This window comes from Haliotis rufescens, unplaced genomic scaffold (genome assembly GCF_023055435.1).
Source record: "Haliotis rufescens isolate VD_foot unplaced genomic scaffold, xgHalRufe1.0.p SCAF_14, whole genome shotgun sequence".
Classification (NCBI taxonomy): domain Eukaryota; kingdom Metazoa; phylum Mollusca; class Gastropoda; order Lepetellida; family Haliotidae; genus Haliotis; species Haliotis rufescens.
The window spans coordinates 32,706,302-32,733,112 of record NW_025963824.1 but is presented as its reverse complement, the minus strand read 5'-3'; the positions used below and the strand labels follow the sequence as shown (position 1 = coordinate 32,733,112).

The 26,811-nt window shown below is 44.7% G+C and overlaps 1 protein-coding gene across 1 annotated transcript in view; it reads right to left on the bottom strand.

Annotated features, from left to right (window-relative positions):
• Positions 1-386: 386 nt before the first annotated feature.
• LOC124117148 (protogenin-like) overlaps positions 387-26,811 on the bottom strand; it is a 70,674-nt gene continuing 44,249 nt past the window's right edge. Inside the window, exons 3-21 of the mRNA XM_046478892.2 lie at positions 22,870-23,017; positions 21,796-21,962; positions 20,775-20,903; positions 19,926-20,078; positions 19,156-19,304; positions 18,518-18,641; positions 17,724-17,861; positions 16,717-16,884; positions 15,278-15,463; positions 14,407-14,529; positions 12,994-13,182; positions 11,313-11,559; positions 9,945-10,072; positions 9,076-9,243; positions 8,062-8,256; positions 7,333-7,426; positions 5,941-6,118; positions 4,046-4,186; positions 387-2,850 (exon numbers count right to left, since the gene is read on the bottom strand). Of these exons, the coding sequence (XP_046334848.1) occupies positions 2,263-2,850; positions 4,046-4,186; positions 5,941-6,118; positions 7,333-7,426; positions 8,062-8,256; positions 9,076-9,243; positions 9,945-10,072; positions 11,313-11,559; positions 12,994-13,182; positions 14,407-14,529; positions 15,278-15,463; positions 16,717-16,884; positions 17,724-17,861; positions 18,518-18,641; positions 19,156-19,304; positions 19,926-20,078; positions 20,775-20,903; positions 21,796-21,962; positions 22,870-23,017 (3,413 nt within the window). The 3' untranslated portion in view covers positions 387-2,262. The remainder of the gene's footprint in view (positions 2,851-4,045; positions 4,187-5,940; positions 6,119-7,332; positions 7,427-8,061; positions 8,257-9,075; positions 9,244-9,944; positions 10,073-11,312; positions 11,560-12,993; positions 13,183-14,406; positions 14,530-15,277; positions 15,464-16,716; positions 16,885-17,723; positions 17,862-18,517; positions 18,642-19,155; positions 19,305-19,925; positions 20,079-20,774; positions 20,904-21,795; positions 21,963-22,869; positions 23,018-26,811) is intronic.

Below are 26,811 nucleotides of genomic sequence, written 5' to 3'. Positions count from 1 at the left end.
CAGACCTGAAGATGAGAAATGCTGCCATGTTTAAGTAACACTGAGAGCCAAATATGGCTATGTCTGTCTGTGTGTCATCAGCTTGAATTTCTTGCTGTTGCTACATTTTCCCAGGGAAAGATTCCTTCCCCCCCTAAAGTACAGTTGCCATAGAAACTAGAAAATTGTTTTCTATAAAATAAATTTGGATTTGAGTTTCTCATAATCTAATATAAAGACACTAATGGTGGTTTTTCTTGAGCGTGAAAGATCCTCGCGGAACACGAAACAAACTCAGCCCACAACAGCAAGTCTTGCCATCAGCTAGTGACAACACAAACACACCCTCCCCCCTCCCCCTGATGCAGCTGTGACTCCCCCCCCCCCCCCCCCCCCCCCCCCCTCTCACCGACTACGCTAAACCAACATGGTGAGGTTGGTCTGTGTTGAGTTATGTTGGGTTCTATAGTGAGTTTTGCATGTGGTTTTTAGCATGCATACCATGGTTGTAAATAAACCGGTAGGTACGTCAGAGGTAGTTGCTTCAGACCGGATCCCAACCCCGCCCTGGCTCCCACCACGTGTTTGTCCCCTCCGTGAAGACTACGCTGATATAGATTGGTATGACAGTAACCATGGAAACTAACATTCCGCCCCCTCCCGAGGTATAGTTAGCAGATTCTGACCCACTCTAGTTAAATCAGCAGACGGTTGACATTGACATCCCGCAACAGCGTCAGCCGGAGATGTTGCTGTTGTAGTCGACAGTCATGGTCGGCCACCAGATGCAGGTCAGTCTCTTCGAGGTACGCACCGGCTATTAGTCGACCTTCACCTTCATCGGGTGCAAGGTGACTAATCAGCCAAGTTGCTATGGCGACGACCTGTGGCAGCTGCAGCTGTGGACAAAGTGAGGCGTCAGTTTTTGACTCGCGGTTTATAGTGACTTAGATACTCCCTGAGATAGACCGAGTTCAAGACAACGCCCACCATGTCACCATCTCTGCTTCCCCTCCACGCTCGCCCACAGCACATCGCCGCCACTGCAGAAGTGAGGTAGATACTTATGAGGTAACTAGCATGTCCCACTGGAGGAAGTGACATCATACACATAAAACAGCTTCCACACAGGAAGTCATGACATCATACACAAAAAGTAGTACCAGTTCCAAACAGGAAGTGACATCATACACAAAACACAATGATGGCTCCAATGTCGACGAGTCCTCACACGCGACGACACAGAGCAGGATCGTTCCTGACAGGAGCAGCGACAACTAGACCTTATTTGACCGTAACATGATTTGTTTAGTAAAATACTGTCATATAGCAAAAATGGAATACACTACAACTATGAGTTGAGTTCCCCAATGAGCTGCCGTCTGTCTGGAGGAGGAGGAGCAATGGCAGCAGCCTCTTCCTGCAACCGTTGACGAAAAACACGTAGGATACGACACCGCTAGCTGCCGCCGTACGTCCCTTGCAGGTCTTTTGCAGCAGTGGTTTGAGTCCGATGGTAGTGTGGCATGGGAACACCGTAGTCCTGGTGGTGATTGTGTAGTGTGGACCACACCACAGGCCCTGAAAATCCTGTGGCCTTGACCACAGGCCCTGAAGATCCTGTGGCCTCGACCACAGGCCCTGAAGATCCCGTGGCCTCAACCACGGGCAATGCTGATCCTGAAGTTCAAAAGCTCTGTATACATACATAGCCGTATCGAGGTAGAAGGAGCTGCCCTTTCCCCATCCTCGTGCATCACATAGTCCACACTATACCTTCAGTCTCCATGGCAACAGTTGACCTGAGCTTAGCAACACCCATCATGTCCATAGCAACACCATTGGCAACATTACCCTTTGCACCTCAGTCCAAATGAATTGCTGTTGGCTGCCCCATGACACATCGCCATGGAAACAGCTGAAGAGGTACAATATAAAACAAGTCTCTGAGGAGATGATCTGTTTCCATAGCAACAGTTCCAGAAGTTGTTGGTAGTTAAAAATGAGGTATCATCTGTTCACGTTTGCCACTTGATCACTCTTAAAAGGAGAAGTAAAAAAGTGTGTATATATAATACCCGCATCACAGGAAGATAGTAGTACATCGCATCGTGGCCGCAGGCACCACACCCACCCTCTGTGGCTCTGTTCGTCTGTTCATGTATCCTGCCACTGCAGGTGACAGAGAGACGGAAGGTGGGTGAGTGGGCGGTTGCCACGTTATGAATGAGGTCGGTCTGTAGACAACACAAGTTTATCATTAGCCAGGGTGGTGCAACACCACTACACCACGGAGTCAGATTGCTCTAAACCTGCCCATGTCCCATCACGTACAAACATATGAGGTAATATCCCTGCCCCGACTCTTGGGGGCAGACTGTCAACATGTGTCCCCGGGGCCTCCGGACATTCCTGAGTAGAGGTACTGCTCTGGGTGCTGCTTGCGAGAGGTGGAGGAGGGGTTGGAGGTAGGTCCTCGTGACCTTGACCTTGATCCCGCCTCAAGGTTGTGTTGCTGCTTGGCAGGTGAGATGAGGTAGTGCTGTCAGCTGCGTTGCTGCTGCCGCCGCCGCCGCTGCCGTTGTTCCTGAGTGTTGGGGATGAAGATGCTGCCTGAGCTGCCCCTGTGCCGCCGTTGCCGCGGCGAGATGGAGAGATACGGGGTTTGTCTCCCCCTTCACTGGCGGTCACCTTCAACATGGCTGCCTCCCCATTGGGTGCCGTGACAACAGATGTCATTTGACTCTCGTCCTCCAGACTCCCGTCAATCTCCTCCAGACTTTCCCCCGCGTATGTGGACATCTCCCGGCCAGTGGATCCAGGGCTACTCTCAGACGAGGCCTGGATGGCAGCAATGAGCCCATGATGCTCCTGAAAGGAAAACACAGACATTTTGTAGAAACAAACAAGTCAACATTGCATCATCTGAGGGAAACACTTACATCAAACCTGGATCCTGTGACGATCTTACTCCAATTGATAAAATTACCTGGGGCCATTCCAAAGTGTAATCTTTGTGCCAAGACGATCGTAACTAGCAGTTCTAACATTACCTGAGGCTCGTTCCTCAAAGTGACCTTTGTGCCAAGATGATCGTAACTAGCTGTTCTAACATTACCTGGGGCCATTCCACAAAGTAATCTTTGTGCCAAGACGATCGTAACTAGCAGTTCTAACATTACCTGGGGCTCGTTCCTCAAAGTGATCTTTGTGCCAAGATGATCGTAACTAGCAGTTCTAACATTACCTGGGGCCATTCCACAAAGTAATCTTTGTGCCAAGACGATCGTAACTAGCAGTTCTAACATTACCTGGGGCTCGTTCCTCAAAGTGATCTTTGTGCCAAGATGATCGTAACTAGCAGTTCTAACCTGGGGCCCATTCCACAAAGTAATCTTTGTGCCAAGATGATCATAACTAGCAGTTCTAACATTACCTGGGGCTTGTTCCTCAAAGTGATCTTTGTGCCAAGACGATCATAACTAGCAGTTCTAACATTACCTGGGGCCATTCCACAAAGTGATCTTAGTGCCAAGACGATCGTAACTAGCAGTTTTAACCTGGGGCCCATTCCACAAAGTGATCTTAGTGATAAAACAATCGTAACTTGCAGTTCTAACCTGGGACCCATTGCACAAAGTAATCTTAGTGCCAAGACGATCGTAACTAGCAGTTCTAACCTGGGGCCCATTCCACAAAGTATTCTTAGTGCTAAGACGATCGTAACTAGCAGTTCTAACCTGGGGCCCATTGCACAAAGTAATCTTAGCACTAAGTAACGCTGCTTCGAACAGTATTCCAGTTATATCAATATATGCCAGCTTGACGGGGGAGGAAAACCCTGAGTGATGGAGGTTGTCGACGTTTACCACTTTGGTGAAACCCAAGAACAGGGTTATGGTGCTGGTAAACAAACAAAAATAATCAGTGAGACCCGGTTTTCGAACCCATAATCAAAGGGGTGAAACTCTGCCTAGCAAATAGAGGCATCTTAGATATTTGGAGCAACATGCTCCATAACCATAGTAACAGAACCCCTGCAAGTAACCATAGCAACAGTCCTTACCTCTGAGCTGCCCCGGTTGCCAAGATGCACATTACCCTCTCGCCTGGTCACATGACCATTGGGCACATGTCCATTCTGCAAACTCTGACTGATCCCGTTCATTCGCACGCCGTTCGGCGTCACGATCAGTGTTCCACCCCCCTGAAACAAAACACAGAAGGCGATGAGTTGGGTCTTTACAATCAGCGTACCATCCCCAAATTTTCAAAATGTGCCTGCCTGTAGGCCCGTGGCAGGTGGATCTCATGTCTCCGGGCACAGCGGAACTGCACTGGAAGCCCTGAGTCTCCCCATCTCCTACATCATCTTTTACAACAACAAGGTTCCCGACACCATGTGGCACAACCTCGCCCAGACAGATAAGACACTATCCCAAACCTCAGACAGATAAGACACTTTCCGAAACCTCACCCAGACAGATAAGACAATCTCCAAAACCTCACCCAGACAGATAAGACAATCTCCCAAACCTCACCCAGACAGATAAGACAATCTCCCAGACCTCACCCAGACAGATAAGACAATCTCCCAAACCTCACCCAGACAGATAAGACAATCTCCCAGACCTCACCCAGACAGATAAGACACTTTCCCAAACCTCACCCATACAGATAAGACAATCACCAAAACCTCACCCAGACAGATAAGACAATCTCCAAAACCTCACTCATACAGATAAGACAATCTCCCAGACCTCACCCAGACAGATAAGACAATCTCCCAAACCTCACCCAGACAGATAAGACAATCTCCCAGACCTCACCCAGACAGATAAGACACTTTCCCAAACCTCACCCATACAGATAAGACAATCTCCAAAACCTCACCCAGACAGGTAAGAAACTGGCCCAAACCTCACCCAGACAGATAAAACACTCACCCAAACCTCACCCAGACATTGGTTAAAAATAGTGGATTCAAAAAATATTTTTTTCAAAACTGGTTCAGCAAAATGTTTTTGATAAGTATTCATTTGTACCAATGATTCTATTGACTAGTGCATCAATACATGTGAAAGTCCATTTTTTAAACGACGGCCTGAAGAGTTTGGTCAGGGCCTGCAGGTTCTAAAGATAGTTGGTCCTGATGGCAGCCAGACAATCTTTCTTATTTCTAACACTGCGATCTCCCTAAAACAGAACATGTGTCAACGTCACAACAAGAGCACCGGCCCCATGAAATACATCTGCCCGAGGCAAGGGAGTAAACTGACTATAAAAGCCAAACTAGGCTGGTATTATGGAGTTACATTCTGGCTGGACAAATGAGTCTATGCATAGTCCAATCAAAATCGGGCAACGAAATCGAAATCCGATTCGTAAACCGTAATACCGATTTCTGTCGATTGCAGGATTTGCAAAGCATGTGCACCGCCAACTCGTTGTCAACAGGCATTTTCTAAATCTTTTCATGTTTTTAATCAAGGTGTTCACATGATTTGATGCACTTAGAGATGTACGACTCATTTCATCACAAAATAGATCTTGGTTATCATTCATATCGTATTGACTGGGACCACCATTTTGTTTGAAGCAAATGCAAGTGATACGACAGGTTGAATCTGATTGGTCCATAGGAGAGGCATGGAAGGGACATAACCCAGGAATTCCAGTCTAGTTCGGCAAGGGTGGAAACTGGACTTTTCAAGTCAGTTAACTCTCTTGCCTCGGGAAGATGCATGAAATATGATTGTACATATTCCCCAAGATCAATGTCCCAAACCTTCTGGATTTGATGACACTCAAACAACCAACCTTGTCCACTTGATCCAAAACTTGCAACTAGAAATACAGTTCTGGGAGCCTATTCAAACCAATTTTCTGATTAAATAACTTAAGAAGCAACTGAATGACTTTTTCATGCGGCGGATGCCACACCCAACTTTCTATTCGTACCTTAGAATCCGACTCAGTGTTCTCTTGCAGTGAGTTTAACATAGGTGTGAGAGCCTCGATATCCGAGCTCGGCACCGAGAGGCGGTTGGTCGTCACGTGGACAGCATGACCATTGCCATGGCCTGGAAGGTGGCCGTTACCATGGTAAATAGGCGGAGGTTCGCGGGATCTGAAACATCTGTAAAGAAAAACATCCAATCAGCAGTGCCAGGTCGCCAAAAGTACCGACACAGAGAAAGGTCAAGCATACTGACAAATCTCACTGTAATCGGGAAAACAAGAGCAAACTAATAAATTGTTCTTTTCATATTTTTTCTTTTAAAAGTGCAGAGAGGAACGATTGCTCGTGAGTTAGTGAATGTTGTTATAAGACACAGTGTTGTGCTACATTCCAGCTGTGTCATCATCACAAACCAGTGCTCCACTGTCATACGCTATGCAGAGTTGCGTCCCTTGGGCACACCAGAAACCTATGATTGTGGGTGTGAATCCCGGTTCGCCCCGATACATTTCTAGGTTTGTCAGCACCATACCCATGCTCGTGGGTTTCACCAAAGTGGTAAGTGACTGAAACCTGCATCACTTCGTGCTCCCCTCCCACATTAAGCTGACACGCCGCGATATAACTGGAATACTGTTAAAAGTCGTGTTAAACCAAACTCACTCACTCGATCACTCACTCATACAGAATGAGTACTTGTAAGGGTTTCGATGTCACACAGGGAGTTAATCTTGTTAACACCAGTGTGCAACAATGAGGCTGCATCATCGCAGACAAGTGCTTGACCATGATACAGCACAAGCACTGATCCATATTGTTGGGGTATGATGATACACAGTGTCTACTTGTTGTTTAACGCCACACTCAGAAATATTCCAACTATAACAGCTGTGTGTAAACAACCACATCAGGACCGGACAATCCAGTGATTGACATCATGAGCATCAATCTATATGCAACTCGGATACGATGACATGCATGAACCAAGTCAGCGAGCCTGAAAACCCGATCCCGTAATTCGCTTCTAACAACAAGCATAGTTGCCTTTTACGGCAAGCATGTCTGGCTAAAGGCCTATTCTAACCAGCTCTTCACAGATAAAGACTTAGAAACCCACAAGCACACATATGGTGTTGATGAACTTACAAAAATGGATTTACACCCACAATCATAGGTCCATGGAACACGAAAGGGAAGCAACTCTGACTCCCTACAGTAAGTATGGTTTTAGGCAGGTTTTAGCAATATTCCGGCGTGTACACCAGAAATGGCCTTCACACATTGAACCCATTTTGGGAATCGAACCCAGGTCTTCAGCGTGATGAGCGAACACTTTAACCACTGGGCTACCCCACCTCCCCGACTCCCTACAGAGAGACTCTCACACCTACCTGTTGCGAAAAACAATGACGACAATGCAGATGACGATGCAGACAATGCCGATGGTGACACCAACAATTATTCCCAGCTGTTTGTCTCGTCGACCTGAAATAACAATTTCACATCAATCAAATCTCAACATTGGTTTCACACCCTAACTTATTCACTCACTTATGACCAGTACCACCGTCCCATTTCCACTATTGCACCATTCCAGAAGTAACGTCACCATCTCTCTATTCACAAACTGAGCACAGAATTTCCCTCGCTATTTTTAGCCCCAAGTCATTCAGTGATGTGAAGTGAAATTGGGACGCTCTACCACTTTAACGTCACGTCCAAGATTATTGCACTTATATTGCGACGTGCATGCACGTGTGTGTGTGTGTGGGGCTGCTTGTACTAGTCAGGACTGATGCAGATTTTGGTGCTAGCTCACTGAGATACCATGCTGCAATTTAACATGAATACCCCACTCAGACACAGAATGCTGACTCCGAGCCGACCAGTCCTTGTTTTAGCCCCTGAATACCGAGCGCCAGACAGGGTAACAACAAGTACCATCTTTTAACATCTTTTGGTATGACACAGTTGGGGATCGAACCCACAGAGGTGGTCTTAAAATTAGGGCAATGAACAGATGCAACTCTTGCGGATCAACTTAATTGTTTGTAACAACATTTCAGGGTACTGAAGTTTCGTGTCTTCAAGGATTATTCCGTTGACACACTGCTACTGACCTGTGTTTGCACCAGGTCCGACGATGGTGTCTGGTCGGCATCGCTCCTGCTGCTGAGTCTGGCTAGTGCATTTGATGTTCGGGTAGACCACGACGATCTGTGACGGACGACCTTGACCTGCTCGGGTACACGCTCGGAGTTTGAAGAAGTAGGAGGCGGCAGTCAGTTCATCCACGGTAGCCTGTGTCAGCCCCCCTGCACACAAACATCAGGGGTCAAGGTCATTTCTATTGCAATGAGTTATTGACTTTTGAAAGAACTCTTCTTGAAACTGACCAGCTGATCTTCTTGGATCGTTTCATCTACTTGGGTTAGTTTGTTTTTGTCTACTTGGGCGAGATTGTTTTTAATTTCCAGCAAGATAAACAGTGAGGACACAAGGGCTTTACGACAGTACTTGAAATAAGCAAAATTGTGTGGCTGCCATCAGGACCCACAGACTTTAGAAGCTGCAGGCCCTGACCAAACTCTTCAGATCCTCATTCTAAAAAACTGCAGCTTATTGTGACATATAAATTGACACGTAAATTTACTGCAGGTTATAAGGACCCATACAAATTTTAAACTATGTGCCCGACGTAAGATTTACGGGCCTAGGGCTAACAGACGGGCGCTATTTCAAACACAATGTTTCACGCTCTGTAATATTGTGGGGAATCTAACCCAGGTTTTCTAAAATATTGATGCACCAGTTAATAAAAACATCTTAATGGTACAAATGATATTTTTTAAAAGATTTTGCTTAAAAGATTTCAAACAAAACATGTTTTTAATGCACTGTTTCTAACTACTGTCTGGGTGAGGTTTGGGCGAGGGTCTTACCTGTCTGGGTGAGGTTTGGGCGAGGGTCTTACCTGTCTGGGTGAGGTTTGGGCGAGGGTCTTACCTGTCTGGGTGAGGTTTGGGCGAGGGTCTTACCTGATTGGGTGAGGTTTGGGCAAGGGTCTTACCTGTCTGGGTGAGGTTTGGGCGAGGGTCTTACCTGTCTGGGTGAGGTTTGGGCAAGGGTCTTACCTGTCTGGGTGAGGTTGCGCCACATGGTGTCAGGAACCTTGTTGTTGTTGTTGTAGAAGATGATGTAGGATGTGATGACGCCGTTGGGGGAGGCTGGAGGCTTCCAGTGAAGCTCCACAGTGCCCGGAGACACCACGATCCACGTGATGTTGGTGGGTGCACTGGGGACTGGAGGAGAGACACAGAGTTATCTCCCTTGCATTACATTCATTTAACTTGCATTTAGAAGCTGTAGCATAAAGACCGAGTTGACAGAGAGGGACGACCCGCCACTAATACTTGAGGACATGGAGCCTGGGAATTTTGTTAGAGAGAATATTTTTCACTGACTACTAAAGTCAAAAACAAATGCTGTGCCAAACAAAGACATAACAGGCAGAACCCAATGTTTTTCACAAATAAATACGGTCATCCAGCATGAAACCAAAGGTCAAATTACTTTCATCCACTATAAGGCGAATATGATTCGTATAATGAATATAGGGTAACGAATACGAAAATTTATTCAGCAGTTGATGTATTATTTATGATATTCAGTGAAACAATAACAAAATTAATTATTTGACATGGCTTGTAAATTATTAATTTATTATACATTAATATACTTCACTTATCCAGGTACTAGTGTCTGTTCAAATGCGACAATGACCAGTGACTAAAATACTTTCACTCAAGAAATGTATGCATATAATATGTTCTTATGGATATTTTAAGGGTCAGGGTATGTAAATGCATATAACTGCATATTCATGAATATTCGATTCTAGTGACCACGAAAAACGAATTCAATTCGTGAATGGATACGGCTCGATTCACCGAATACGTGAGTGAATCGTAACCATGGTAACAGCCCTAGGCGAAACACTTACTGTCTTCCTGAGTCTGAGCAATGAGCGGGCTGCTGACCTTGACATCGTTGTTCTGGAAGTGCGTACGTACAGTGAACTTGTACTTGGTAAACGGCTTCAGTCCGGCAATGCTGACACTTGGGGACAGGCTGGAAACAACAGAGGGGGGAGTGAGATGTTTTATTTGTTTTGTTTTTTTTGTTTAACACCGACCTCAGCAATATTCCAGCTATATGATTTTTTGTGGTCTGTAATTAATCGAGTCTGGACCAGACAATTCAGTGACTGACAACATGAGCATTGATCCACGCAATTCGGACACGATGACATGCATCAACCAAGTCAGCGACCCTGACCACCCGATCCCGTTAGTCGCCTCGTATGACAAGCATAATCGCCTTTTACGGCAAGCATGGGTAACTGAAGACCTATTCTACCCTGGATCTTCATGGTTGGATTGAGATGTAACACCACAGTATCATAATCCATGCACGTCTTACACGATCGCACAGTGCATTGTGGCAACTTTGACAACTAGGCCACACAATCCCCTATTAAAAACATAATTTGGCAACTCAACGTTGTTCAACAAACAAAGATTTACTGTTTTGTTTGATTTAATTGTTGTTTAACGCCGCACTTAGCAGTATTCCTGCTATATGACAGCAGCCTGTAAATAATAGAGTCTGGACCAGACAATCTTGTGATCGATATTATGAACATCGATCCACGTCGTCAGGCTACAATGACACACAATCAACCAAGTCACTTTCACTTCTTATGACCAGCGGGGGCATGGGTTGCCCAGTCGTCTAAGGTGCCGCGATTCACATCATGACTCCCATACTTTATCATAGGCTTTCGACACATCGTGACTCCCATACTTTCACAGAGGCTTTCAACACATTGTGACTCCCATACTTAAACATAGGCTTTCGACACATCATGACTCCCATACTTAAACATAGGCTTTCAACACATGATGACTCCCATACTTTAACATAGGCTTTCGACACATCGTGACTCCAATACTTTAACATAGGCTTTCGACACATTGTGACTCCAATACTTTAACATAGTCTTTCAACACATCGTTACTCCCATACTTTAACATAGGCTTTCGACACATCGTGACTCCCATACTTTAACATAGGCTTTCAACACATGACTCCCATACTTAAACATAGGCTTTCGACACATCATGACTCCCATACTTTAACATAGGCTTTCGACACATCGTGACTGCAATACTTTAACATAGGCTTTCAACAGTCGTAACACAAAGTGATCGTTACTCCCATATGTTAACGAAGACATATGATAGTCTAACGCCATGATCTCTTTAAGGAAGGGGCTGGGCAATATTACAGGTATGAAAGATAAACACACCTCTTCTTGCAAGTCTGGGTTTTTCCCATCTCTATCTGGTAGCACACGTCGAACTGCTTGATTCGGTGCGGTGAGCCGGGCTGCATCCAAGTCAACAAGATGGTTGCCTTGTTCAGCGTCCTTGCGCTGAGAACCTTGGCTGCAAAAACAGGGCCATCTTCCGTTGTCCGGAACTCCATGGCAACGGGGCCAGATGATTCTCCATTTCCCCTTGCGGTGATCGTTACTTCGTACTCTGTGCTGTTGTCTGAAACAACGACAGTAACAACATTGAGGGAGAGAGGTTGGTTTTACTTTGCTATTAGCAATATTCCAATAATATCAGGGATGGGGTTTGAATGAAATGGGATTCACATTGTGCACCCATGTAGAGAATCGAGCACAGGTATTGTCCATGTACCACCTACGTCAGTGAGGACATGGCAAGGTCAGTGAGGACGTATTGTCTGTGAACCTACCTAGGTCAGTGAGTATGCAATGTCTGTGTAGCTACCTAGGTCAGTCAGGGCGTATTGTGTGTACCTACCTAGGTCAGTGAGGAAATATTGTCTGATTACCTACCTAGTTCAGTGAGGACGTATTGTCGGAGTACCTACCTAGGTCAGTGAGGACGTTTTGTCTGAGTACCTACCTAGGTCAGTGAGGACGTATTGTCTGAGTACCTACCATGGCCAATGAGGACGTATTGTCCGTGAACCTACCTAGGTCAGTGAGGACGTATTGTCCGTGAACCTACCAATGCCAATGAGGACGTATTGTCTGAGTACCTACCAAGGCCAATGAGGACGTATTGTCTGAGTACCTACCAAGGCCAATGAGGACGTATTGTCCGTGAACCTACCTAGGTCAGTGAGGATGTATTGTCCGTGAACCTACCAAGGCCAATGAGGACGTATTGTCTGAGTACCTACCTAGGTCAGTGAGGACGTATTGTCAGTGTACCTACCTAGGTCAGTGAGGACGTATTGTCGGTGTACCTACCTAGGTCAGTGAGGACGTATTGTCTGTGTACCTACCTAGGTCAGTGAGGACGTTTTGTCTGTGTACCTACCTAGGTCAGTGAGGATGTATTGTCTGTGAACCTACCTAGGTCAGTGAGGACGTATTGTCTGTGTACCTACCTAGGTCAGTGAGGACGTATTGTCGGAGTACCTACCTAGGTCAGTTAGGACGTATTGTCTGAGTACCTACCTAGGTCAGTTAGGACGTATTGTCTGTGAACCTCTCTAGGTCAGTGAGGATGTATTGTCTGAGTACCTACCTAGGTCTGTAAGGACATATTGTCGGTGTACCTACCTAGGTCAGTGAGGACGTATTGTCTGTGTACCTACCTAGGTCAGTGAGGACGTATTGTCGGAGTACCTACCTAGGTCAGTTAGGACGTATTGTCTGAGTACCTACCTAGGTCAGTTAGGACGTATTGTCTGTGAACCTCTCTAGGTCAGTGAGGATGTATTGTCTGAGTACCTACCTAGGTCTGTAAGGACATATTGTCTGGGTACCTACCTAGGTCAGTTAGGACGTATTGTCTGAGTACCTACCAAGGACAATGAGGAAGTATTGTCTGTGAACCTACCTAGGTCAGTGAGGATGTATTGTCTGAGTACCTACCTAGGTCAGTTAGGACGTATTGTCTGTGAACCTACCTAGGTCAGTGAGGAAATATTGTCTGGGTACTTACCTAGGTCTGTAAGGACATATTGTTCAGCTGGTCCCGTGATGGTGTCGGTATGTAGAACAGTGCCCTTATCCTGCAGGTTCTTCAACTGAATCTGGTACGTCTCCACCTTGCCCTGCTGATCGTCAATGGCCCACTTGACAACAACCACTGAGGCATTCTTACGCACAATGTGGAGGTGGGGCATCGGGACTGTACACAATGGAAAAGGATTGCAAGTGAGTTATGTTTAACACTGCTTTGAAAAGTATTTAGTCCTATCACAGCTTGTCACCTGGGGAGGAAGGCCCCAAGTGATACAGGTCTTCGACACTTAGAATGGTGACACCCAAATCCAAGCTATCAAACCACATTTCTAGTTAACCTGTTCAAAAGGTCTATGAAACAACTTATGGAGGCAACTCACCATGTGGACTACTTTTGCTATTTACTCTTTGATTGACTGTACGTTGTGCCACGCCACACTCAGCAATATTCCAGCTATGTGAAGTCTGAAAATAAGTCTGGGCCAGACAATCCAGTGATTGACATCATCAGTATTTGGAATACGATGACATGCATCAACCAAGTCAGCGAGCCTGACCACCTGATCCCATCAGTTGCCTTTTACGACAAGCGTAGTCGCCTTTTACGACAAGCATAGTCGCCTTTTACGACAAGCATGGGTTGCAGAAGACCAAGTCTTACTCAGATCTTCATGGCCGCTGCTAACAACACCAAACACCTTCTAACAAGTGAATGTAACATCACAGTGAGAGCGAAGCAAACAGTTTGGTAGTAGACTGGTTATTACTCTAATACTCGCTGAGGACAAAAGTATTTATCTTAGTCAAAGGTGTGACCTATAGTAAATGTTTGGTATATTTCTGTACGTCTTTCAAGATAAGGTTTATGTCCATCACAAATACAGCCCTTTCAAGCACTTGTTCATGTCTTGATCAATAAACTTACAATTGAGGTGAGGTGAGGTGAAATGGGGTTTAACGTTGCGTCCAAGATTATTGCACTTATGTAGCGACGTGCATGCACGTGTATGTGTGTGTGTGTGGCTGCTTGTACTAGTCCGGACTGATGCCGATTTATAGTGCTAGCACACTGAGATACCGCAGTTTTAACATGAATACCCCACTCAGACACAGTATACTGACTCCGAGCCGACCAGTCCTTGTTTTAGCCCCTTAATGCCGAGCGCCAGACAGGGTAACAACAAGTACCATATTTTAACGTCTTTTGGTATGACGCGGCTGGGGATCGAACCCCGGACCTTCCGCTCTCCGGGCGGACGCTCTACCATTAGACCACGGAGGCGGTCTACTTACAATTGAACAGTGTTCAATTTGAAGCAATTTCAAGTTTGTGCAAACATTGTTGAAAGATTGTCAACATTTGTGTATGAATGGCGGCCATGAGACTTACAGGAGGAGATGAGTCTGGACGTCCGGATGGAGACCCAAGGCCATTGGGCATCGGACAGAACAGGATAGCCCTTCTTCGTCCTAGCCAAAACTCGAACATAGTACTCCTCATCTGGCTGTACATCTGCAACAGTAACATGTCACATCGCCATAGAGATATCCATTAAGTTTCCATAGTAACACATCTACAGTCCCTTCAGTTTCCATAGTTACATCTACAATCCATCCAGTTTCCATAGTAACATCTACAATCCATCCAGTTTCCATAGTATCTCCAGTACCTACAGTTTCCACAGAAACATCAGCATCCCCTTATGTTTGCACAGAAACTTCAACATCCCTTCAGTTTCAAGATAAACATCAACATCCCCTTCAGTTTCCATAGAAACATCAACATCCCTTTCAGTTTCCATAGAAACATCAACATCTCCTTTAGTTTCCATAGTAAGATCAGTATTCCCCTTGTTTCCACAGAAACATCAACATCGCCTTCCGTTCCCATAGAAACATCAGTATTCGCTCACATTTCCATAGTAACATCAACATCCCCTTCAGTTTCCATAGTAACATTGGTATTCCCCTTCAGTTTCCATAGTAACATCAACATCCCCTTCAGTTTCCATAGTAACATCGGTATTCCCCTTCAGTTTCCATAGTAACATCAGTATTCCCCTTCATTTTCCATAGTAACATCAACATCCCCTTCAGTTTCCATAGTAACATCCACATTCCATTCAGTTACCAAAGTAACATCTGCAGTTGCTACGGTTTCCCAAGTAAGACAAATATTCCCAAGTAATCAGGACAAATTTATGAGTAAGTGGAGTATCAAGTTAAAATTTAAAGTCGCACACAACAAATTCATCACAAACCTCTGATTGTGTAGAAGGACTTGGACTCGACTGCATCAACCATCTCCCCCGCATCCTTTGTCTTGTAGTGCACCTCGTACTCTGTGATGATGCCGTTGCGCAGAGACGGCAGCATCTCCTTCCACTCAACCTGGATGGTGTTGGGCGTGTTGGTCGATAGGATAATCTCGGGGCAAGCCACCGGAACTAAAGCAAGCAGCACAACAGTGTGAGATCAACTCATCAAGGTTCTCTTAAACTAGGAAATGAATATTTTACACTACTTAAATAACAGGTATCAAATTCATGTTAATGTACCTCACATGGCGTCTGTCTGGACTACTGGAGTACTAGTTTGACACGAGTGGGAAGAACTCTTGAACCCAGCAGTGATAACTCTCTGGATACCTATTCCTATTCTTTGAATGACTTGGTTATACACTTGTTACTGCTGCTCAATAAACCGTATTCGTGTTTAAATTCATATTCAAGTTGGTATTTCTGCTATCCAAAGTGTGCCGTGAGGCTGTCTTATTGTTGATAGTCATTTGGGAGCTACAGATAAATGCTAAAAAAGACCACTCGCATTTTTCGCATTTAATTCACGCTCACAGTAATTTCAAGATTTGCAGTATGCATCACTGCAACGGTAAGAAATGATGAGAATTTCTTAGTCATAGTAGTCAAAATATACCTTAATGGGGTTAGACATAGCCACTATTCTGTTAGTCCGAGACTAGTCAAAGTCTAGAGGGACTAGTTGATTTTCGTAAAATATATATTTCACATTTACAGCTCGTCCGAATTGAGCTGTGGTCTAGCTGTATAGGACCAACAATCACTGCATTGAATTGTGCAGGAAAAATAGTCCGAATTAAAAACACATTTTAGTCATTGTAGTGAGTGAGTGAGTGAGTGAGTATGGTTTTATGCCGCTTTTAGCAATATTCCAACAATATCACGGCGGGGGACACCAGAAATGGGCTTCACACATTGTACCCATGTCGGGAATCGAACCCGGGTCTTCGGCGTGAAGAGCGAACACTTTAACCACTAGGCTACCCGACCGCCCCTTTAGTCATTGTAGAATGGAAATAAACCTAATCTCACATGATATTGTACTACACAACTTGTAAAAACTAGGATTGAGTGAGTGAGTGAGGTTTTACGTCACTTCTAGCAATATTCCAGCAATATTCTAGCACACCAGAAATGAGCTTTAAACATGTGAGGCAATGCATTGTGGGCTTGAGCTTGTACTTAAAGGAGTGAGTGAGTATGGTTTAACGCCGCTTTTAGCAATATTCCAGCACTATCACGGCGGGGGACACCAGAAATGGGCTTCACACATTGTACGCATGTCGGGAATCAAACCCAGGGCTTCGGTGTGATGAACAAACACTTTAACCACAAGGCTACCCGACTGCCCCTAACTAGGATTGAATAAGGAGTCGACTCACTATCCTCAAGTGTCTGGACTCTGACGTTGACAGAGCGAGGGCTGGCCCCCTTCTTGTTGAAGGCCTTGACGTACACGGAGTAGTTGGTGAACGGCTTCAGCTGGTCCATGGTCGTGTTCAGGATGGCCTCCTCCCCGATCACAAAGTCCGTGTCCAGCGCCTCCGCTCCTGCACAACACAATGTACACTGTAACACAAACCTGGCCCCGTACCACAAAGCGATCACAGCACAATGACTGTGGTAAGTCTATATCAAAGTACGGGAGTTACGATCACCTTTGCACAATGACTGTGGTAAGTCTATGTCAAAGTATGCAAGCTACGATCACATTAGCACAACAACTGTCATAAGTCTATATCAAGGTATGCAAGCTACGATCACATTAGCACAACGACTGTCGTAAGTCTATATCAAAGTATGCAAGCTACGATCACCTTAGCACATTGACTGTCATAAGTCTACATCAAAGTATGTGAGCTACAATAACCTTAGCACAACAACTGTGGTAAGTCTATGTCAAAGTATGCAAGCTACGATCACATTAGCACAACGACTGTCGTAAGTCTATAACAAAGTAAAGGAAAAATGATCACCTTAGCACAACTGTCGTAAGTCTGTCAAAGTATAGGAGTTATGATCACCTTAGCGCAACGACTGCCATAAGTCTATGTCAAAGCACAGGAGTTATGATCACCTTAGCTCAAGAACTGTTGTAAGTCTATTGCAAACTATTGGAGTTATGATCACATTAGCACTACGACAGCTTTGTGGAACAGACCCCTGAATGTCATGAACACATGTCCTTAGCACGTCTCATGAGAGTTAGTGGGTATTATTCACTGTTGCCGATAAGAAGCCGATTACAAGACAGGAGGGATGATCTGAGAACCAAGACCTCTCAATCGTAGTAAAATCGTAGTAAGAAGCCGAGATGATCTAAGTACCAAGACCTTTCACTGGTATGTAGAAGTTCAAGAAGACTGAGACAGGAAGCATGACTACGTACCATTGAAGGCTACAACAGACACAACGTAGGTGAGGATCGGCAGTTCGGGCGGTGACTCCGACTTGTTCCACTGGACGAAGATCTTCTTGCTGGTGAGTGCGTGAGCCTTCAAGCCTTGTGGAGGCTTAGGGGAACCGTCTGCAACACATCAGACAGACATTACACTCAGTGCCACTCATGCTGTCAAGTTATTAGATTTACAAACATTCAGTCTCCCATTTGATTTTAATAACCAATCTGATACCTACATGACAACACTCATACCTACATAACATTTTCGGTTTGGTTTGTTGTTTAACGCCGCACTCAGCAAAATTCAAGCTAAATGATGGCGGTCTGTAAATAATCGAGTCTGGACCAGACAATCCAGTGATTAGTATCATGAGCATCGATCCACACAATCGGGACCGATGACATGCATCAACCAAGTCAGCGAGCCTGACCACCCGATCCCGTTAGTCGCCTTTTACGACAAGCAGAGTCACCTTTTACGGCAAGCATGGGTTGCTGAAGACCAATTCTACCCCGGAATCTTTACGGGTCGTCTCCCATGTGAAGTTTTATACACAAACCGGCCAGGGTCAGATATTCAGCATTCTGTGCCACATAACCAAAATTCAATATTCTTGCTATTCTGTCCCAATGATTCCCTCATCAGTTCAGTGGCCAATCTACACTTGATATTCCCTCAGGGATTCAGTGGAAATACACTTGATATTCCCTCATTGGTTTAGGGCTAATCTACACTTGACATTCCCTCAGAGTGTCAGTATTCTTCTTCCTCTTCTACTTACTGTTTTCGAAGATCTCGAGTCTGGCGAAGGCCGTGTCCCGCCCGACACTATTCTCTGCGATACACTGGTAGTACCCATCATGCTTCAGCTCCACGTTGTAGATGACCAAAGAACTCGAACGGAACTGAAGCAGAAGAATAGAGGATAACTTATGCACAGAACACACATGTTTCTAGGACTGCAGCAGTTACTGGTACACAGCAATATGCTTTTGAACAATACTTATTGCATGTTTTTTTCTAGAGCTCACCTGAATTAGTAATATTTGTTTGTTTGTTTGTTTGTTTTTTAACGCCTTACTCAGCAGTATTCCAGCTATATGATAGCAGTCTGTAAATCATTGAATCGGGTCCAGACAATCCAGTGATGGACATCATGTGCATCAATCCACGCAATTGACATCGATGACATGCATCAACCAAGTCAGCGAGCCTGACCACCCAATCCCATTAGTCGCCTCTTACGACAAGCATAGTCGCTTTTTACGGCAAGCATGGGTTGCTGAAGACCTATTCTATTCCGGAATCTTCACGGGTCGCATTACTAAGAATTTTTTTATGATGCCTGTTGCGGTGCAGTCATTTGGAGTAGATTCAGGTGCACCAATAAGTATCCCCCTACTCTATGACGAAACTCACCTCAAAGGGTTGGCCAGGCTTGATCAACTCTCCGTCCCTGTACCAACGGACCGTCGCCTCGGGTAACGCATCCACCTCACATTTGAGGATGACAGTCCTCGCCCGTGGCCATCGTTGGGTCTGCGGTGGTGTGGTGATGATTGGGGACACTGAAAGGTCAAGGTCACTTGCAGAGTCTGTCCGCAGCCATACACAGATCTAGCACCAGGGCAGCTATGTACCTTATTGATACATTCGGGAATGATATAGGATATTTGGCATACTTACAGTAAAGAATAACAACACTAGGACTAACTCGATGAATGTTTTCAAGAATATTACATACCTGACCATGAATTGCTGTATCACAAAATACACCAATTATTAGTTATATACTCTTTAAAAAAAGTTGAGGATCATGAAATATAAACATTAATACCAAGTATTAGAAAAACGATAACTGTTGACCGTTTTGGAAATGTTCAGTTATTTCTGAGCATCTCCTACTTTTTTTAAGGGTATACATACGCCTTGTGTACATTGATCAATCGGAAAGGAGTGTTACCACCGTATTCGACGTAATAAGCGCCCCGCTCTAATAAGCGCCCACGGTGATATTTGCTAATATATTGGCGAGTGAACAATCCGAATCAGCACCCCTTCCGATTGATCAATGTACACAAGACTTATTTATTCGTGAATAATACGCACTCTTGTGTTATATCACCCTTAATTATGGGCAATTAGGGGGGGGGGGGGGGGAGGAGACAGAGATGGTAATGATGACTTACTGTTGACAGTGAGAGTCACGTAGACACTGACATCCTTGAAGCCCCGACTACTGGCAGTGCAGACGTACGTCCCTGCATCCTCCTTTTGGACAGAGCGGATCTTGAGGTTCTTGTGTCCAACATAGGAGACATACTGACTGAGGGATTTACGATCTGAAACACGGCAACAATTAGGTGAGTTTTTCACAATATTCCAACAAATTAACGACTGGAACACCAAATATGGGCCCATATAGTAGAAATGAGGGATTTACGATCTGAAACACGTCAACAATTAGGTGAGTTTTTCACAATATTCCAGCAAATTAACGACTGGAACACTAAATATGGGCCCACATAGTAGAAATGAGGGATTTACGATCTGAAACACGGCAACAATTAGGTGAGCCAGGGTTCTTAAGTTTTGCACAATATTCCAGCAAATTAATGACTGAAACACCAAATATGGGCCCACATAGTAGAAATGAGGGATTTACGATCTGAAACATGTCCACATTTAGGTGAGTGAGGGTTTTCAAGCTTTTGGCAATATTCCAGAAAATTAATGACAGGAACACCAAATATTGGCTCCAAATATTGGCTCCACACATTGGCTCCACACATTGTACAAATGTGAAAATTGAACATTCAACATGATGCATGAACTCAAGGACACATGACGACGTCACATCAACAATCATATTATGATGATATCCTTATAGACAGCTGTCTTTATGGGTTTTTACAAACAAGCGACTGGAATCAGATAGCTAGATTTTTATAGCTGAATTACAAATTTGTTATACATTTCTGGTCGCATATATATAAGATATTCCCGTAATTTTGCTTTCAACGCGAGCAGTGACTCACCCTGTCGATGCCAGGTGACATTGGGCAGTGGAGAGCCATCGACCAGGCATTCAAGGATGGCCGTCTCTCCTGTCTTCGTTGTCACATTTAAGTTGCCGTCAATAATTCTTGGTTTACGTCTTGCTTCGCCTGAAATCACACCATGCCCATATGAGGCTAATCATAGATGACACAAGTAAAAATTGCTAAAATAGTTGGATGAACCAAATAAGGCATCCTCCTCCTGGAAATCCTGTATACTAGAGTTATCTCCCTTTGATCATTTGCTGCACTCTGGATCAGTGCAAATACAACCCACAATGTCCAGAGTTACCTCCCTTTACCTGTGTATCAGCAAGCTCCTTCCCAGTGTGTGACACCTTCGTTATACTCTCGGTAACATCGCTGCCACCAGTGTGGGCGCGGCCATTACAAGAATCTTGAAATTTGCCCTCCCAACCCCATATTTAGTAACATTTATACTTTTGCTTATGTTTTTGGGAATGCCATCATATTTCAATTTGAAAAGGTTTACGACTGACCATGTTTTCCAGATGAATTTACTTTGTTGTTTTGATAATCAGATTGGTTCGAGATTGCAGACTAACGGAAAATTAACCAACTTCTCCCTTACATTCTTACTATATCAATAACACGATAGTTTTAATGAAACAGAAATTCAAATTGACAAACGAAGAAAGTACTTTAGCAGCAATAAGGGTATTCGGCGTCACGACAGTTGTCACTTGTTTGTAAACATAACGGTCATTCGGTTGCCAGTTCAACTCCAAGCATGGTTGGGGCCACCTATTCACAGTGGGGAGATTTGACTGGTGGCAGCGATAGCATAGACAGCTCTGCGAACGGGATATCGCTGTGAGGAGCTTGGTGTGAATACAACCCACAAAGCCTAGAGTTACCTCCCTTCACCTATGTATCAGTGGCGAATACAACCCACAATGTCCAGAGTTACCTCCCTTTACCTGTGTATCAGTGGTGAATACAAGCCACAATGTCCAGAGTCGTCTCCCTTTAAACTTACCCGTTTTGACTGTGAGAGCAGCTTCTCGACTGTGGCGCCAGCGTATGGTGTCAATGACGTCAGGGAGCGTATGTAGTTCCCCATGAGAGGTAATGCATCGGTAAAGACCCGTATCTTCTAGTGTGAGGTTGTTTATGTGAAGAACTCCAGAGCGGAATAGAATATATCTGAAACACAATGAGTGAGGGAGTGAGTGAGTATGGTTTTACGCCGCTTTTAGCAATATTCCAGCAATATCACGGCAGGGGACACCAGGAATGGGCAACACACATTGTACCCATGTCGGGAATAGATGCAGGTTTCAGATGCTTACCACTTTGGTGAAACCCACAAGCACGGGTATGGTGCTGACAAACCTAAGAACATAATTGGGGCGAACCAGAACTCAAACCCATAAGATACATGGATGAGGCATAAAGTAATCACAGCTAACAACCGCTGGGCCAGATGGATGACAACTGCTGGGCCACATGGATGAGGGGATCACTGCTAACAAGGGGATCACAGCTAACAAGGGGGTCACAGCTAACAAGGGGGTCACAGCTAACAAGGGGATCACAGCTAACAAGGGGATCACAGCCAACAAGGGGATCGATCACAGCTAACAAGGGGGTCACAGCTAACAAGGGGGTCACAGCTAACAAGGGGGTCACAGCTAACAAGGTGGTCACAGCTAACAAGGGGGTCACAGCTAACAAGGGGGTCACAGCTAACAAGGGGATCACAGCTAACAAGGGGATCACAGCCAACAAGGGGATCGATCACAGCTAACAAGGGGGTCACAGCTAACAAGGGGGTCACAGCTAACAAGGGGGTCACAGCTAACAAGGGGGTCACAGCTAACAAGGTGGTCACAGCTAACAAGGGGGTCACAGCTAACAAGGTGGTCACAGTTAACAAGGGGGTCACAGCTAACAAGGGGATCACAGCTAACAAGGGGATCACAGCTAACAAGGGGATCACAGCCAACAAGGGGATCACAGCTAACAAGGGGGTCACAGCTAACAAGGGGATCACAGCAAACAAGGGGATCACAGCCAACAACTGCTGGGATATTCCTGCAAAGATACTTACTTTTCACTATCTTGAGGTAGATCTGTGCGAGCTTTCTCCCATTTAAAGATTGGGGCAGGGAAAGCGTCTATGCGGCATTCAAATCGAGCGGAGCCTCCTACAAAAGCTTCCTGAGAAAGTGGCTCGCGTGTAAAGTTTTTTGCAACATCTGCAATGAGAAGAAAAAACAAACAATAAACCTAATGTTGACAAAACAGTTATATCATATACCATTTGGTACGGCTCATTATACGCATCTGAAAATAAGGAGAACATTTATAAACTGTCATAACATGGCATAACCACCCCAACTATTCAGTATGGTGTCTCTGTTGTTATCATATACCTGAGCCAACATCGAAATGGTCATATCACAGGGGGTGTAATAACCAGACCCGTACTGCACCCCCTTCCAGCGCTAATATGGTTTGAGGATAATCACCATATTTGTGTAAAATACTCAAATATTCCATATTCCAAACCCAATTACTTTCAAATAACTTGCGTACAGAAACACATGCATTAAATGAAAAACTCAAACGTATAAAAACAGCTTGCCTAAATACCCAATGGAGCTTTTCCAGCATGCGTACAAAAGAGCTAATTTCCGAAACGCAATTACGAGATGATTTACTGTCCGAGTCAAGCCAATATATTTAAAACAGTTTTATATATCAAAAACATTATTTCCGTTGTTTTTTTAAATCTGAAAAAGTTCACTAATTATAGAGTGATGAATAGATGAGTGAAACAGTATTGGTTACCCAATGAAAATAGAAACCCTAGAGTAAAGACTCAACTGCTCAAAAGTTATCTGGAGCCCTGTTGTGGTATATAATAAAATGGCTGATATAGGGGTCTCAGGTTGATATCGAGTATGATATGAAAACTGCCACACAATAATTTCCAAATATAACCTTGTGTAAAGTATATACATTGATTATTACATAAACATGGTGAATATAATCCGTATCACCTGCCCAGCAATTGCACAATAGCCAGGAATATGACCTGTATCCCCTGACCAGCAATGGCACAATAGCCAGGAATATGACCTGTATCCCCTGACAAGCAATGGCACAATAGCCAGGAATATGACCTGTATCCCCTGACAAGCAATGGCACAATAGCCAGGAATATGACCTGTATCCCCTGACCAGCAATGGCATAATAGCCAGGAATATGACCTGTATCCCCTGACAAGCAATGGCACAATAGCCAGAAATATTACCTGTATCCCCTGACCAGCAATGGCACAATAGCTTGGAATGTGACCTGTGTCACCTGACCAGCAATGGCACAATAGCTTGGAATGTGACCTGTGTCACCTGACCAGCAATGGCACAAAAGTCAGGAATATTGTTCTTAAGGTTTCCTCAAATAGTGGAAAGTCCACAAACAAGTTGCTTGTACTCTGAGAGAGTGCCCTTGACTTTCTAACTTACATGAAGAGTGTTACATCACCAAAGATGTAAAATCATTCTATAAATATGTCTCTAACACTGATTTTAGTCTGGCTAAAAGTCACAATTTATTTCACATGAAAATTCCACAACGAGAATCAAACCTGCAACCTCGCGTATCATGTTTAGTATTGTAACCCACTGATCCACAAGGGCAGGAGATAAAAGGGTCTTCAATCTGACATGCCACTGGCTTCAGTTGTCTGCATGCTGCACATCATCGTTCTCTTGCATCACTGTCATACTGTGACTAATGTATTGTTTCACCTTAAGGTATCCCAATGATGTTATTCTTTCCAGTATTTCCACACATAACTCCAATTCCCAAGCTCATGGCTTTACATTTTCAACCAAACCCTTAGTCATGTCATAACCTTAACATTAAGACCTTTTCAAACTTAAGGCTTTTTCAAGCCTGAGCCTTCTATGCCTTGAACCTCCTAGAACCTTTGAATGAGTGGTCTTGCATTCATAGCTAATGTTGCCCTTGTCTGTTGTGTTGACGCCAAGTGCATGTGCACTGGGTCAAGACCACGGCCTGCCTCGGTGTGTTTGGGAGTATCAGTTCCTGGAGAGCTCACCAAATTGTGAAACGTCCACAACAGAGAACTGTGAAAGATGTCTCTTAACTGAATCAATACCGCATTCATTCGAGCAATGGCGGGAGCCAGGAGGAACAGGAGATGGTACACACTATCCAACATCCCCCAGTGGAGACTGACTCAGTGCACTGATACACCCAACCAGCATTCTCCCAGTTTGTATGTTTGTTGTTTAACGCTGCACTCAGCAATATTCCAGCTATATGATGCTGGAGTGCAAATAATGGAGTCTGGACTGACAATCCAGTGATTGACGGTGAGGTGAGGTGAGGTGAAATGGGGTTTATCGTAGCGTCCAAGATTATTGCACTTATATAGTGACGTGCATGCACGTGTGTGTGTTTGTGTGGCTGCTTGTACTAGTCAGGACTGATGCCGATTTATAGTGCTAGCTCACTGAGATACCATGCCGCAGTTTAACATGAATACCCCACTCAGACACAGTATACTGACTCCGAGCCGACCAGTCCTTGTTTTAGCCCCTTAATGCCGAGCGCCAGACAGGGTAACAACAAGTACCATCTTTTAACATCTTTTGGTATGACGTGGCCGGGGATCAAACTCCGGACCTTCCGCTCTCCAGGCGGACGCTCTACCACCAGACCACGGAGGAGGTCTCCAGTGATTGACATCATGAATAATTGATCTACGCAATTGTGATGCATAAACCATGTTAGCGAGCCTGTTTGTTTGTTTGTTTGTTTGTTTGTTTGTTTGTTTGTTTTACACTCCGCAATATTTCAGCTACATTATTGTGTTCTGCAAATAATCGTGTCTGGACCAGACAATCCAGTGATCATGGTGATAGAAATCATAAGCATTGATCTACGCAATTAGGATATGATGACATGCATCAACCAAGTCAGCGAGCCTGACCACCCTATCCCGCCTTTCACATCATGCATGGGTTGCTTCAAAAAAAAGGGGCTCAGAAGCCATTAGGGGTGGAACAAAAAACTAGTATTGATCATGCATCACTTCGGTAAGGATTATGTGACCAAATTCTGGTGATCACAGATGGTGACAAGTGATCACAGAGTTTGGTCACATGATCACTGAGGTGTACATGTGATCACTGTGACTACAAGCATCATGTGACCAAACTCTGAGATCACATGTGAACATCTGTGACCACATGCGCTGCTGTCATTATGTGAACAAAAGTGATCACATGTGCACCACAACAATCATGTGACCAAACTCTGTGATCACGTGCACCTCTGTGATCGTATGTTTGAGTATCTCAGCCTGTCTGTGATCAATATTCCATCTATATATAGCCCACGTAGGCAGCAAATCCAAACATAGCACTTCCTCATCTCACTGGCCTTCCTGGAAACAACCTCCCATAGAGAGCACCATCGCTAGCAAGGCCCCGTCTTATACACCACGTTATTGATTTTCACCTCACCATAACAAAAAATACTGTTGATGATTTTGCTCTGTAGTATTTCTGCATCGTAATAACAGAGGACTTAATCCTGTGGTTGAGGGAAGCCGGACACAACAGTGATGACACAAGATGTAATAACACAGGACTTAATCCTGTGGTAGAGGGAGGCCGGACACAACAGTGATGAAACCAGATGTAATAACACAGGACTTAATCCTGTGGTTGAGGGAGGCCGGACATAACAGTGATGACACCAGATGTAATAACACAGGACTTAATCCTGTGGTTGAGGGAGGCCGGACACAACAGTGATGACACCAGATGTAATAACACAGGACTTAATCCTGTGGTTGAGGGAGGCCGGACACAACAGTGATGACACCAGATAAAATAACAGAGGACTTAATCCTGTGGTAGAGGGAGGCCGGACACAACAGTGATGACACCAGATGTAATAACACAGGACTTAATCCTGTGGTTGAGGGAGGCCGGACATAACAGTGAT